A 15,890-nucleotide genomic window follows, 5' to 3' on the forward strand; every position below is an offset into this window, starting at 1 on the left:
AATAACTAATAATAAATTAAATTTTAAAAAAGCGAGCTTTTACAATATTGAATTTCCCTTCTGGGATAAATAAAGTATTTTTCATTTCATTTCATTTCAAATCAGGCTAAAAATTACGGTTTTAGACTGGTTTTCCCAAAGTTCTGACTTAACTTGAGGTGAAACTGCCATTTACACGTCAATGACATGTAACAAAATATTAGTGTTGCTGTATGTATATTTTTGACCCAGCAGATTTTGTCGTATTTCCAGAGTACCTGTATTAAATCTGTCAAAGAACCAAAATGCATGATTGCTTTTTGTGACGAAGATGCATGTGTATTTATGATTCATCTTTGAGAATTACGAGGTATAGCTGTCACTGGAAACTCAAGCCTGCCATGATATACGTGGTCATTAAAAGTGTCGGTGAGCTTTATTTTATGCTAAAATGAAACTGACTCAAGCACTTCATAAACGCTTGGCATGAAATATAGATGAAGAAAAAATATCTCGCCATTTCACACGGAACAAACTAAGCTTTCAGGTCGATCTTCTGGCTCGGGCTGCCAGTTATTCCACCACGTCATGCCAAGAGCCCCCGCTGTGAAAGAGCAGTGACGAATGCAAGAAACAACCACAGTTCTATTAAGGGCAGTCACGAGTTTGGCTTTAATGTATGCATATTCTATAATCTATGTGATTTGAGCATGAAAATCCTTCTTTAGTAAGTGTTTGCTGAGGTGTTATGACTTCTTTACAACCCCGTCAGCTGCGAGATGCGGCTGCAAGCTCCAGAAGATATTTAATATTGTGTTGCAGTCACTTTGTAAACCTCTATCCCATTCCTCTCTATTGTAGGTTATTTAAATGGGCCAGGCAGAGAGTGAGGACTGTGAGGATCAGCACTTTGCCTCCCCGGTGATAGGTGTAAGAATAATAAGTTCCTGAAGCCCTCAGGTACAATGAACAAGTCAGAGGTGAACGCGATAAATAAAGGAACCGCTGAGCTGTGGTTATATAAAGCTGACTCATTAGTGATGCTCACCCACAGCGTCGGAGCCTCATCAGCAGCACGCCTTCTGTCAGCACTCACCTATAATACCGTATATGTGTGTGGCATCCCCGCAGGTGGTAATGAACAATCAGCGGAAGATCATCTGGCCCGGAGGCGAGACGGAGAAACCACAGGGCTTCCAGATGTCTACTCGATTAAAGGTGGGGCTTTCACTTTGCTGCTGCGATGTGACATTCGTGTCGACACAGATCGAGCACGTCCCTGAGCCGATCTGCTCTGGACGGACAGTGCACCGACATCCCTTTCTCAGAGCGAGTGAAGTTAATCCATGTTCATAAAAGCAGCGCTGATGTATTTCCTCTGACTTTTATCTCCTCTCATCTGCAACCTTGTCAGTGTTTTTACGTTCACCTGTCTGTCCCTGTGTGTCCATGTGTATCTGGCAGTCTGTCTTCTTGGGTATTTTCTTGCACTCGAGGGCTGGACCAGATTCAGCTCCGACTATGTGATAAACAGCTTTCTGTCCTATGTTTTCGTAGATAGTGACGATACACCAGGAGCCATTTGTGTATGTGAAGCCCACTATGCCGGATGGAACATGCAAGGAGGAAATGACATTAAATGGAGTCTTAATTAAAAAGGTTATCTGCACTGGGCCCAATGAGACCATCCCAGGTAACCTATCAGGGACGTTTATATTGTCACTGTGCTTCTAGTGCACCCGCCAACCACCCACTGGAGATGCATACATATATATGCAGTAGGTATCTATATATGTATGCATGTAGCCATTCAGAATGAGTGACGTGAGCGTGTGCAGTGCGGCTGAGTGTGCTCGTCTGCAGTGCACCACTGTGTCACGCATTTTGTTCAGTCTACGTGCGCCGCCTTTGGATTAAAAACAACAAAAAAAACAACAACACGTTTCTTCTGGACTCTTTGTAACTTGCAAACTTTGCTGTTCTTGTTACAGGACGCCCAATTGTGCCCCAATGTTGCTATGGGTTCTGTATTGATCTGCTGATCAAGCTGGCTATGACCATGAACTTCACCTATGAAGTGCATCTGGTGGCTGATGGAAAGTTTGGAACTCAGGAGCGCGTAAGTTTTTTTTTTTTTTTTTAAAAAGCCATGTTTTTGCATGTAGCACTGGATGCATGAATAACTTTAATGTTTTTAATAGGTTTCTCTTATCTTACTAGCAACGCTGATCGCACTAACTGTTGAGAAATGAACTGATAAGCAGTCAGACCCACAGATATGAAATGTAGAGTGGGAGGAATTTGCTAATCGTGACTGATCTAGTGCCAGTTTTTGAATGTCTGCACAAGGCAAGCAGCAATCAGCATGACATATTTTAGGCAATTTGAAAGTGACAGCGAGCTGTAATATGAAAGAAATATAATATCACATCAACCAATTTGAAAATATACCAGAGAGAAAAAAAAAGAGAGAATATTTCTTCAGGGCAGTAAAAGTAAAGTGTTGTCAAACTAAATTATCTCAGGAAGTTTTCATTCAGTTGTTCTTCATTAAGGAGCTTTTGTCTTTAACAGATTTCTCTGTGCAGCTTGAAAAACAAGCAGATAAAAGATTTATTCTAATTAGCAATATGGTTATCATATGTGAACACTATTAGTAGGAAACTAGGGGACACACAATTACTCTAACATAGATGGAAAATGGATATGATACCAATCAACAATAACAGATTTTTAAAACGCTGGTCACATGTAGATCTGCTTTGCAAATTCTAGTCCTGGTGTCTTTGCATAGTGTTTCCTGCTGCTGTTAAGAGCTTATTTTATAATTAGAAATTCATTTGCCGTCTCAGAGAATTACTCATTTTGTCTGTCCTATTCTTCAGAATAATTAAGATAAAGGCCACGAGTGCCAGTGAGATTTCATCATGTTTATTTCTGACTTTGCTGGAGCTGTTTCTATGCAGCACAGTGCTTCCCATGGTAGTTCTTTTTAGATGCTTGTTATTTTCCTGATTATAATCTGTGCATTGGATTATACTGGTTAAACTTTTGCAGAACCTTTGATTTTAAAAATGATATAAACAAGCTGTCCTGTTTCCAAAAGATGCTTTTACTGCTCCGCTGCCTTATCTGTTCAGTGATGCATGAAAGTGGAAAAAGGCATACATACGCACACATTTAAGATTTCTTGTTTTGGCAGAGTTCATTCATTTTCATTAACCCCCCTGGGAAAAGGTTTGCCTTTGTGCTTAAAAAATAGGACACATGCCCCATTAGAATGAGCTATATATAACCTAACCTTGCATTGCTCAAGTGGGACACCTTTGTGAATTTGTGAATGAACCCAGACTGTCCTTTTATGCACCTTTCCTTAATATCTTTGCAACAAATTCAGGTTTTACTTGGAGACACAGCCTTTTATACGCAACATCCTCCCAATAGTTTGCTGATTTACTTATATATTTACAACAAATGAACCTCCACTTAACAGTTGGTTAGCAGAAAATATTAGTTTGCATAGCTAATGTTTTAAACTAACCCCAGCTCGAGCTAACAATGCTGTTTACCACTAGCTTATGCTAATGGTATTTCTTGGTAAAAGTTGTATATTTTCTGTGTAAATTGTTGCAAACAGTTGGCCAGCACCAAATATTAGCTCATATTTAGTGTCTTTACACTAACAAATGTTTCGCTAACAATAATAATTAAAGTATTTCTTGGCAAAAGGTATATATTTTGTGTTAGTTGTTCATATTTAAGCAACAGTTCGGCCAGCAGCTAACATTGGCTAATAGCATATGTCTTTATGTTGACACCAGTTTAGCTAACAATAATAATTAAGGTATTACGTGGCACAAAGTATATATTTTCTGTGTAAATTGTTTGTTTTTTGGGTAACATTTGGCCAGCACTAAATATGAGCAGGTGTCTAATGCTTCTAGCTCATATCTAAGCTAACACTAGTTTAGCTAACAATAATATTTATGGTATTTCGTGGCAAAGTTTTATATTTTCTCTGTAAATTGTTGGTTTTAGGCTAACGGTTGGCCATCACCAAGGATTAGCACATAGCTAACATTTTTAAGCTAACATTAGTTTAGCTAACAGTGGTGCTTATGGTATTTCTTGCCAAAAGTTGTATAAATTCTGTATTACTTGTCTGTTTTAGGCAAACAGTTGGCCAGCCCCAAATATTAGCACATAGCTAACATTTTAAGCTAACACTGGTTTATCTTGCAATGGTAATTATGGTATTTCTTGGCAAAAGTTGTATATTTTTGGTGTAAATTGCTAGTTTTTTAAGCTAACAGTTGGCCAGCACCAAATGCCAGCTTACATGTAATGTTTTTAAGCTAAGATTAATTTCAGTTAATAATTTATGGTATTACTTGGCAAAAGTTGTATATTGTTTTTAAGCTAAGATTAATTTCAGTTAATAATTTATGGTATTACTTGGCAAAAGTTGTATATTTTATGCAGAAGTTGTTGTTTTAGGGTTAAACTGTTGGCAAGCACAATTTCATTTTTAAATGTAGTTAATTTTTTTGAACTGTGGCTGTATTTTAAAGCGGTTTACATGAATGTTTGATACTTATTTAACTTCTGTTAGCAAAAAAGCGTCAAACAAAGTTAAACAGTGTATACAGAATTCCCATTTTTACTCATAGCTATCGATACACCAGTATTTCTAAACCTTCCTTTCATACTATATTTAGCATTAGTTGCACCATCAATGCCACATACCAATCTTTTTTCCAAGTATTTTTTTTTCTTATTTGTCATCTTTTAAAGCAGAGAAATCTCTTGAGACTAAAATCTCTTTTGACACTGTTATATCCAAAATGGCAGCATGATTTTGTAATACAAGTCAATACTGAACGATCATTATCAGACGTACGACAAGGCAGATATAGAGCAGAAACGACAGACAATAAAATGAAAACCTGCTTGGACGCAACAAAACATTCATCCATACAAACCCTGTTCTGCAGGCACAGCATGAACTCACTCTTCCACACTTCTGGTGTTCTACAGCGCATGGTATTCTAAATTACAGAGAACAGCAAGCTCTCTTTTGATAAGACAGACACAATTTCAGAGATATGAAGCATGCTGAGTACTTGTATCCCTGCTTGGCTTAACTCAAATCCTCAAAGCCCGGAAACATTCTGTGGTGTAGACAACAGCAGGATGATAGCTGATTCTTCTGTTCACACTCTGCTTTTGGGACTCCAGGTGAACAACAGCAACAAGAAAGAGTGGAATGGCATGATGGGGGAGCTCCTGGGAGGCCTGGCTGACATGATCGTAGCCCCGCTGACTATAAACAATGAGCGAGCCCAGTACATCGAGTTCTCCAAACCGTTCAAATATCAAGGCCTCACGATCCTTGTTAAAAAGGTAGGTGGCATTTTTGGTTTTCTGTAAAAGTCAAACAACCCCTAGGGAGGTTCAAGTGTTGCTCACTTGTGGTGTCCTCCAACATTTAAGGTATTACAACAGCGTGAGCAGAAGTAATGACTGTTAGAAAAGGCCATGAAATAGATAAAACTTAACAGCAAAGAGTGTGTAGAGAATAAAAGCTTCATCCATGAGAGACTTGTGATCGAACTTTACAACAATTTTGGCCATGGCTGCTCTGACACGGTGGTTGCAGTGCTATAGTATGTTTGTAAAGCCCGACCTCTCATCTGCTGCAGCTGTGACACAGCTTCAGACATCTGCAGCGTCATTTGTCCTTGTTAAAACTCTAATTCAAGATATCTGTAATTACTTCTTGACCAGACAGAATTAGTTATACCCAACTTAAGATACTGACGACATCATTCTGACCAGTTCAAACTTAATTTACGATATCTACAGAGGACAACCTACAGTGACTTTGAAGTTTCCGTTTTTATTGCGGTAACACTGTACATCAACATGAACACACCATCTCCACCATGAAGCACGGTGGTGGCAGCATCATTATTCTGGGATGCTTCTCGGCAGCAGGCACTGGAAGGCTTTAAAAGGAAAAGGGTCACTCAACGAAAGTGTAGCCAAAAATGCCAAATTATTTTGTCTATGACTTAATGTTGGAAAGCAATAAAAGGGGAAAACTTCCAAGGCAGGTGAATACTTTTTATAGGTGTTGTCGATATCTACCATTGAGATGTACTCAAGATGTGTTGAATTTGAATTGTGGCGAGTCATAAAATCATAAAAGGATTCAAGTGATTCAAGTCCCAGGAAGATAGTCTGAAATGACGACTGTAGACAGAAAGAAAGGCATCATGAATATCTATTCTTTTTAACAAAGAATAACTGAATTACACTTATCAAATCTAGCTAATAAATGTTGACAGATTGCATTATGCACTAGGATCTTATCTGTATCCTTTTACATTATGCGGAGCAGAGACACATCCGAGGTCAATGACAACACAGCAAAGTCTGCTGTTCTTATTGTGTGGACCCTTAAAAGAGTAAGTTCTACCTTCTACAGTGGCTGATGGGGATCAAAGTTAGTAAATACACACTTTGGTTCATCATTTCTCTGAAAATGGGAGTTAAGTTTGTATGCAGGTATCATTGCTGTCGTGCAACCTTCCTCTAAAGGCTCGTGGCAATGTTTTCAGCCCTCTCATTTCAGATGCACCTGACCAGTAGTGGAAATATGATTTATAAATCGAGTTATCTATTCATTTTCATTAATTTCCATATTTTATTATAATAGTTCACGAAGAGCTGCTGCATTTTTCTGTTTGTTGTTATGAGGTTGTGCAGCCTGTCAGCATCTTTCGTTGCCAAAAAATGCCACCTGTGGCAAATTCACACATTTATTACAAGTTTTCAGAGATTGTTTTCTTATTCTGAACCCATACTGATATATAAAGATACCAAATTGTGCCTGGAATAGCAGGAAATCACAGAGTTTGGAAATAGGCCGGTAGTTCCGTTTGTGTTTGTCTGTAATATATAACAATCTAAAGTTATTTATTGTCAATCGATAACATCCTGCGGTGTGTGTGTTTCCAGGAAATCCCTCGCAGTACACTGGACTCATTTATGCAGCCGTTCCAAAGCACGCTGTGGCTGTTGGTGGGTCTTTCGGTGCATGTGGTGGCGGTGATGCTTTACCTACTAGACCGGTTCAGGTACAAAGGGGGACCAGTTTGTGTGTGTGTGTGTGTGTGTGAGTGTGCGTCCATATGTGTGTTTACCGTACATGTGCATTCACGACTGATTCGGTGTGTGTTTCCAAGTATGTGTACATGCACTCCTGAGCTCTGCAGATCTTCCCTCGGTGTGGACAACAAGGCAGACAGAGGTGAAGATTGGCTCCAGTCATCCCACCGCTCTGTCGTTGTGCCGCAGTCTTTAGCCTCTTTTCCTTTCTCGGGACTTTCTTTGTGTTGCTTCGCTCACTCATGTTCAGTTCCCCTCTCTGCCTGGGGCCGCCAGGGTTTTCCTCCACTACAAGTACTCGGCGATTTCTCACTCTATTTTTTGCCACCCTCCCAATTTTCTTCCCCCTCTAGCCCGTTTGGAAGATTTAAAGTAAATAGTGAAGAAGAAGAAGAAGACGCCCTCACCTTATCATCTGCCATGTGGTTCTCCTGGGGAGTGTTGCTGAACTCTGGTATTGGAGAAGGTGAGACAGAAAACCAACCGGTACATGTTCTCCTTCACAGAGAACACTGGACCGCTGTATTCTAGTCTTTGAACAGCTTTTCTGCTGTGAAAGGACCAAAATCAAGACTGTTTGTGGCGCCAGGTGTTGCCTCACTGTCTTGTTTTGCTTTGAGGATGACAAATTAATCGCTTTCAAATCACATTTTGTGCAGACAGGCTTTGGTGGAGTTTGTCTTTTATCAGTTTATACATGTTTCCTTTGCTTGTTTCATTTGTCCTCGGTATTGTTTTGTTTTTTTCAGTGTTTGTTACTTTAGTGGGGCATATTTTTGGTCAGGAGTTTATTAAGGATTCATTACAAGTTGTTGTTGGGAATAGGACTTATAGCAGAAGTCGCAGTGCTGAGATTTGGCTCAAAAGGAAAGACTGTCTTCAGCCTTTCGACGAGACTAATCCTATTGGAAATGGAAAGTTACTGAGCTGAAACTCAAAACTTGAACTCACCGCACAGGTGCGCCGCGCAGCTTCTCAGCGAGAATCCTCGGTATGGTGTGGGCTGGATTTGCCATGATCATTGTGGCTTCCTATACTGCCAACCTGGCTGCCTTCCTGGTGTTGGACCGGCCTGAGGAGCGCATCACCGGCATTAATGACCCAAGGGTGGGTGACACGAAGACCGTATTGCTCCACAGTTGGAATTTATCAATAGCCAATGCTCAAATGTTTGTCCTTGTTTGTTCGTGCAGCTGCGAAACCCATCCGACAAGTTCATCTACGCCACGGTGAAGCAGAGCTCCGTGGACATCTACTTCCGGCGGCAGGTGGAGCTAAGCACCATGTACCGCCACATGGAGAAGCACAACTATGAGAGTGCCGCCGAGGCCATCCAGGCCGTGCGTGACAAGTGAGTCTCGGCCAGGCCGGGCCGACCAGAGCACATGGCGGCCGGCTGCTCAACCCATCAGGCACGTAGAGCAGGGCCAGTGCAGTTAGCTCAGGGGGAAGGGACATGGACCTCCGGACCAGGTGGAAGTGGCAGGAGTTACTGCGACTCTCCCTCTGATTCAGGCCCATCGCCCAGCCGAGGCAGCGGTCCAGGGACAGCGGCAGGTGTGGACGTGTCGACAGCACTGACACCAGTGTGAGGTTGAGCTAACAATGAGTCCAGGAGCACCCTTTTTCAGGTTGTACCCAGACGAACATCTTTGAGATTGGGGGAATCCAATGGGGGACGCGCCCTCACCCATCTGGCATTGGATTTCATTTGGGCCATAAGCAGCGGTAGAGAATTGCTGGTAAACGCTGAATGACACACACGATTTGGTGTGCGAGAGAGAGCGGGGTGGGAGCCGTAAATGTGTATGTAAATCATTGTACTGTTGCACCGTAACCCCCTCCTTCCCCTCCTCCTTCCTCCTCCCTCCTACCTCCTCCCTCCTTCCTCCTTCCTCCTCCTCCTCCCTCCTCCTCCTCCTCCCTCCCCCCCTCCCCCACAGCAAGCTGCATGCTTTCATCTGGGACTCTGCGGTGCTGGAGTTTGAAGCCTCGCAGAAGTGCGACCTGGTGACCACGGGAGAGCTGTTTTTCCGTTCGGGCTTTGGCATAGGCATGCGCAAGGACAGCCCCTGGAAACAGAATGTGTCCCTGGCCATTCTCAGGTCTGTCCCAGCCGAAGCTGCATTACTCGTATGACTTTTTTTTTTCTTTGTTTCTTATCGATATGATTTCTTGGTCACGTATTGACCATTTACAGCCATCCAATACATTGCCTTATGTCGCATCTCTCTCTGTATCTCCCCTCTCCTGCCCTGTTTGTCTGTTTGTCTGTCAAGTTTATGCTTGTTTGTCAGTGCACTTGTCTGTGTTTCACTTGTGTTGCTATCTGGGAGTGAGCGGCTCAAAGATTCCGTCCTTTGCGGCATTTTATTAACTTTGTCACCTCTCTCCCCACCACCCCTGACCCCCTGCAGTTCTCATGAGAACGGCTTCATGGAAGACCTAGATAAAACCTGGGTGAGATACCAGGAGTGTGACTCACGGAGCAATGCCCCAGCCACACTCACCTTTGAAAACATGGCAGGTATGGTCCTTATGGCGTAGCGAAAGCGTTAAAAGTGATTGGACAAAAACTGCAGTGGTAAGGTACTGTAGACCTTTTTTGTCCAATACCTTTAAAAAAAAAAAAAAAAAAAAAAAAAAAAAAGAAAATCGTTGTTTTAGTGTCAGCGTGGGTGCTCTGTGGAAGTGTGCCGTACAGTATCTTGTGCTGTGACTTTGTGCGGTTGTGGTCTTCTATTAATATTGTGTGGTTTGCAGCCGCCGTCTGGAGCTGGTTGAGAAAAGGCGAGGCGACCACTGAGCATGACAGGCTGACCACGCATTCATGCTCAGTGGGAGCGGCGGAGTAGTAGACCGGCGGCTCACATGTCTCCGTCTCTGCCCTCTTTCTGTTCGTCTGTCCCTCCCCTGCAGGTGTCTTCATGCTGGTGGCTGGAGGCATTGCAGCAGGGATCTTCCTCATCTTCATCGAAATCGCCTATAAGCGCCATAAAGACGCCCGCAGGAAGCAGATGCAGCTGGCCTTTGCGGCCGTCAATGTCTGGAGGAAGAACTTGCAGGTAGGAACGATGCCCTGTGCCCGGGGTGGGGGGGTGGAAGGGCCCAAACTGGGGTGCAAGAGAGCCAGCAAAGCCTCTTTCTCATGCGGGTTGATTTCTGTCTTTCAGCCTCTCTAGGAGCCTTTTATTTTTCAGCCAGATCACACGCGAGAACCTGTGATCTCTGATGCCTTCATACATGCAATGCAAGGCATCCAGAGTGGCCGCCCTGTAGGTCTTAACAGAGGCCGACTGTACTCGTATCTCTTGTGTCTACCTGCAGGACAGTAAGGAAGCTTCTGGAAGTCAAGCGGTGGCTGGAACTCCCTCATTAGTATGTAGCAGAGCCATTTCCACCCCCATGTCACCTCTCGCTGTTAGATAAGATAATGAGCCTCGTGACCCTCCAATATGATGGAAATTCAAATTTAAAACTCCTCCACCCACGTCCATGGCATGAACTAGTGGTTCTAAGCTGCTGCTGCTGTGGCGCTGTATACTTCATGAGGTCATATGATGCGTATAAGGAAAGCCAACAAAAAGAAACCAGCCAGAAGCATTATGAAGACAGTCATAACGATGATTACTGTGCAGTTGACGCACGCTGATTGCGCCACCATTGATTTCCTTCAGTCTGGCGGCAATACTAACAGCAGCCAGGAGCTAAAAATACAAGTAGAGCATAAAGAGCAAAATCAATGCCCTGGCAAAATCACACAGCAGTGACCCTCCCGGTGTCTGCATATCTGTACAACATAATGCAGACACCAAATAAGAGTGTAAAAAACATGCATGCCAGAGGCTTCGTGTGGCCCTTCCTGCCTAAACAGGCTTCAGTTTAAAGGTCAGTTCACCCAAATTTCACAGGAAATGCTCATGTTAGCTCTAGTGGTGTCTCATTTTTAATACTTTGAAATGGAGGTGAAAGGAATTCGGCATTTTCGTGGCGAAACACCACTAGGATTTGAGTGAACTTGCCATTTGGGCTTTAATCAAGGGATAAGCTCCTCTGCTCAGCCACTGAAGAACATGATTTGCCCCTGTACCACAATGCAATCAATTCGGCTGTGAAGCGTCGGAGCACCCCACCTCCTCCTCCTCCTCCTCCTCCATCCCCACAAAACTTTGCTCCCTCCCTAATTGGATAGCTTGGAGGTACAGGGTCTCCACACTTGATGGCCAATCACGCTGTGAGTGTGTAATGTGGCCCTGGCAGCCTGTCGCTGTGTCTCTGTAAGCCTTGAGCGAGTGTTTCGGCCCTGCTGAAATGTGACAGCAGGGCTGGAGGAAGGTACAGTATGATGATCACAAGTGCCTGTCAGCAAATCAATGTCCTTCTGAGAGTGTCCACCATCCAACTGTGTGTAACTGTGTGTCCTCATATGGATGTTTGTGTTCTCTAGGCGCATACAGCAGGCAAATGCATGCAGGGGGCATCACTAAGAAAGGAGAGGGACACACTAAACTGCCCCCAGACCAGTGTAATTTAGATCCATGTCAGTGATGATCATGATGATCTCGATGATCCCTCTGCGCCGCTGAACAAAGACAGCTCATGCATGCTCATCCCGCTCACTGACGTCACCGTGAGCCCCGGAGCTAAAATAACGGACACGATCTTCACTGCCCCGACGATAACCGTCGTAATGGCGTCTCATGCAAATCGCGCCGCAAGAAGTTTGAGCTAATCCAATCTGTTCTGCGTGAACATTATTCGGGATCTTATTCATACTCTTTGGCTTCACTGATTTGATTACTCACAGTGATTCAATTTTCACAAACTCAAAACGACAGCTTGGTTTATGTGGAACACAGAGTCCCCACAATGGAAAGATCACAGTTTATGTGGCCTCCTCCTTCCTTAGCACAGCAAGCACTGAAACCTGGACTTCCATTGTTGGCATCATTCTGACTGCTTGTATGTGTGTTGTATGTAACTATGTGCTTAAACACATATATACGGCCTCAGGTTGGTGTTTTATACAAAGCACTGTGCAGGACTGTGCACTCACAGACCTTCAAACAGACGTAACTTCAGAGAACGTGCACATCTGACTAAATCTGTCAATTTTATGACATTATCTCCACATGCTGTTAATGCTCAAAAGCCCTCTAACTGTAAGTTCATTGACTGCAACACCACACGCTGCTGCTTTTACAGTCTTTTGCAAAGAGATGCTGTAAAAGTGCATGCTGTGTTTGAACTGCATGCATAAGATAGTGGAGCCACAGAGATGTAGAGGTGCTCAAATTCGCATATCTGTATCTGGGTAGGGTTTGTGCCCACATTTTTAAAGTGATTTAAATCTTTATGATGTAAATTTATCACCTTGTTTTGAATGTAACTGCCTGCACTCAGCAACAAATGACAGCCGGCGAAAATAGTGGAGAAGCTGTTCTTCGTTAGAGCTGGAGGAGACCAAATCAGAGCTACGAGAAGAGCGAATGTTAAACCTACATTCACAAGCATGAATATCTAAATGACTGCTGATGTTGCTCTGTATCTGTTGCTCTCTGCTGCTTGGTTAATGTCATCGCAATGGTGATAACGTGTTGGTTTTGTATTCACAGCTTGTTTCTCTCAGTTATTGCTGATTTAAACACCATTTTACATCTTGAAAGTGATGCTTTCTTTACAGAGAAGTGTAAAATTGGACAAAAAAAAAAGTTTCTTCAGCTACGGTTTGTTTCTCACAAATGTCTGGGAGTGAACAGGACTCAACAGGACTGTGAATGATGCTGTTGTGTTCAACTCTTCATCAAGGTGTACAGACATGCATGAGCGAAAATGCTCATGCAGGCAACTGTGTGAACTTCTGTGGTGGATGTTTGCGAACTCTGATCTATAAATTTACATTATAAAGATTTACATCACTTTATGTTCAACTTTATGTTTGTAGCATCTCTGGTGGCCTTTTAGCTTGGTACAACAGACGTTACTCAGAAGTGCACTGTCTGAACGAGACTGAAACCGGTGTCGGTTTGGGACGAGAACAAAGTGTGATAAAAGCCCTGCTGCGTGACCATAACAGTGGTGTATAATGATGCCGGACTAACGGTGGCTGCTGTGTCGCTGTACGAGTCCCACGCCGCGCTTCATCCGACGGTCCAGCATGCACCTGCATGGCCGGGACTGTGCACCAGCAGCGCCTCATCAGGGCTCAGAGCGGCCGGGCGGCAGCCTCGGACGTGTCAGAGAGCTAAAGGCTAAAAAAGACGGGAGCTGACGTCACTTGGGCATTGATTTTTCCTGAGAACAATACACGAGCTGATCATTTACTAACATGAGATGTCATCTTCCAACAGGAACAAAAAAAATAATATTATTTGCTCTTACCTGCACTAAAAAAAAAAAAAAAAAAAATCGAGCAAAAACCGATCACTTCCTCTGCCAGCTCTCGTCTGCACCTGCTCGAGCTGGTTGTCGGGGTGACGGTGGTAAATAAAAAAAAAAAAGTGCCCTGAAAGAGCCTATTCATGTGACCTGATGAACGAGGATGTACTGCGGGGCCAGTGCTGGCCAGGATTGATTTGTCATGCTATTTGTTTTGTGTTTATTTTTGTTTTTTACTTCTTCTATGTTTTTCCCCCCCTTTTGAATTCCTTCCCTCCATCCATAAAACGTTTTGGCATGATGAAATTCACACCACACTGCCCCGCCCAGCCCACGGGCCTCCCTCTGCTGCTACTACCGCCATCCTCCATCTCTACTTTACTAACCTCCATCTTAGAGCGCTTCCTTTCTTTCTTTCTTTCTTTCTTTCTTTCTTTTGTAGACGTAGCATCTTTTAGCCTCATCATGAAATAAAGACAACTGCAAATCTTTCTTTTTGCACTTTACTTCCAGTTAGACTATTATTTTGCTGCTACAGTAGACGACCATTCCTTCTCAGATCTTTTTTATTTTATTTTTATTTCCTCACCCTCCATCCCATTCCCTTGTGTGTGGGGTGAATTTCCATTATACCACTTTAAGGTATAATGACTTAAATGGGCTTCAATTACTGACCTTTTGTCGCTGTTGTTTTCCCTCTTTGATATGCATTTTTAGTGGCATCCGAAACTGCAGCTTCTCAACTTTTTTATACCTGCCTGGCTTTGGATGTGGATGTTTGCTTTGCTAGTTTATTTATTTATTTTTTATAAATATAAGCGATTTTTAAATTTTTATTTCTTTTTTGGTTCCCTTGGCTTCTGCTTAAGGATTAAAGTAATAACGATCAGGTGGATGGAAATTTATTTTACTTTTCTTTTCTCCCCCTATGCAGCCCTCTTCCTCTCTAGAGACTCAGGATGTAAGAATACCTTAATATGAGTTCTCTTTTTATTTATTTCTTTGCACACAAACACCCAGTTTATTGTGCTGAGAGTAGCTGTGGGGCACTCTGATGGTATGAGGGAGGGATTGCACCAATTCGGCTCGCCATCTTTGTACAGGTAGCTTCTTTTTCCTTTGCCTTTTTTTTTTCGACAGAAATGTAGATCGGAGATGCTTCATGAAGTCACACTTAGCCTGTTTAGCTGATCCATTTCAAACTGTGTGTTCAGACCAAGGAGTCGCAACTGTAAAGTGTGTGTTCAGGCGGGTTACAGGTGGGGTGTTTTAGTAGTTTAACGTAGGTATCACGCCCACTGACATCTTTACTAGTCATCACTCATTCCAGTGCATTTTCTAGGGGCCGAGTGAATGTGTCCGCACATTTCTAGAGGACTACTGTGCCATCTCGTGCCGTCCAAGTGTGACAATGCTGCTTAAAAAGATGTAGACCAATGCCCTCATGTCAGACTGAACAGACTACTTCCACGCTCACATCTAACAGGCTTTATCCCTTTCTTTCTCCCTCTTTTTTTATTTTATTTTTTTAAACATTTTCCAAATGCTTTAGTCGATTGTACAAGGACCCTCCCAATAACATTTAGAGAATTTAAAAAGAAAAAGAAAGCTAAGGTGGGGTGGTGAGCTTGGTTTTGGGACGGTTATGACCCCAGCCAGAGGACGTGAATAACGTTTCTACATATATTTATTTTAGGATAGGAAAAGTGGTAGAGCAGAGCCCGACCCCAAAAAGAAAGCCTCTTTTAGGTCCATCAGTACCACCCTGGCCTCCAGCATCAAGAGACGTAGGTCCTCCAAAGACATGGTAAGGAGACGGAGAAGCAACATCTTCCCTTGTTTGATCTTCAGTCTCTTTCCTCCTCCTCTGTCTCTTCACCCCTTTATTTCCTCTTTCGCTGTCCTCTCTGCCGACATCCACCCACCCATATCCGACCACGACAGACTCCCATGTCCACTCATTTCGCTCCGCGGCCACGTGTCTGTCCGTTCACCATCGATCAGCCATCACCATTTAGACTCTAACAGTTTCCTCTGCGGCCCTGGAGGGCGTCAGTGCAGGATCTCAGGTCAGGTCAGCTGGGCTCTGAGTTTGGGAAGAAAAGGGAGCGTTGCAGGTTTTTTCTTTTCTTTTTATTTTGGAGGTCGGGGGGGTTCGACAAAAGCAAGCAGTGGTGTTTTGTCTTGGGCTGCTCTTCCTCCCTGCCTCTGGTTTGGACGTGGATTCTGGCAATTGTACTTGGTGTTGTTGTTGTGGTGTGTGTGCTGTACCTGAGCGGGTGTCTGTCGTGGATATTCGTGTGGACGTCCTGTCCCTTTTTTTGACTGCCTGAAACCTTCGTATATCCATCGTTTTCTTT

At 43.3% G+C, this 15,890-nt stretch overlaps 1 protein-coding gene across 4 annotated transcripts in view; it reads left to right on the forward strand.

Annotated features, from left to right (window-relative positions):
- grin1a (glutamate receptor, ionotropic, N-methyl D-aspartate 1a) overlaps nt 1-15,890 on the forward strand; it is a 38,876-nt gene that overhangs the window by 20,347 nt on the left and 2,639 nt on the right. For 2 of the 4 annotated variants that reach the window (XM_008291756.1, XM_008291757.1), the window contains 12 exons: nt 1,111-1,197; nt 1,537-1,672; nt 1,971-2,098; nt 5,218-5,382; nt 7,003-7,121; nt 7,506-7,618; nt 8,111-8,259; nt 8,346-8,503; nt 9,096-9,257; nt 9,570-9,679; nt 10,072-10,217; nt 15,227-15,337. In XM_008291756.1, coding sequence (XP_008289978.1) covers nt 1,111-1,197; nt 1,537-1,672; nt 1,971-2,098; nt 5,218-5,382; nt 7,003-7,121; nt 7,506-7,618; nt 8,111-8,259; nt 8,346-8,503; nt 9,096-9,257; nt 9,570-9,679; nt 10,072-10,217; nt 15,227-15,337 — 1,584 coding nt within the window. The remainder of the gene's footprint in view (nt 1-1,110; nt 1,198-1,536; nt 1,673-1,970; nt 2,099-5,217; nt 5,383-7,002; nt 7,122-7,505; nt 7,619-8,110; nt 8,260-8,345; nt 8,504-9,095; nt 9,258-9,569; nt 9,680-10,071; nt 10,218-15,226; nt 15,338-15,890) is intronic. The other 2 variants (XM_008291758.1, XM_008291759.1) reach the window with 1 other exon arrangement.

The sequence above is a fragment of the Stegastes partitus genome, unplaced genomic scaffold (genome assembly GCF_000690725.1).
Source record: "Stegastes partitus isolate 25-593 unplaced genomic scaffold, Stegastes_partitus-1.0.2 Scaffold761, whole genome shotgun sequence".
NCBI lineage: Eukaryota > Metazoa > Chordata > Actinopteri > Pomacentridae > Stegastes > Stegastes partitus.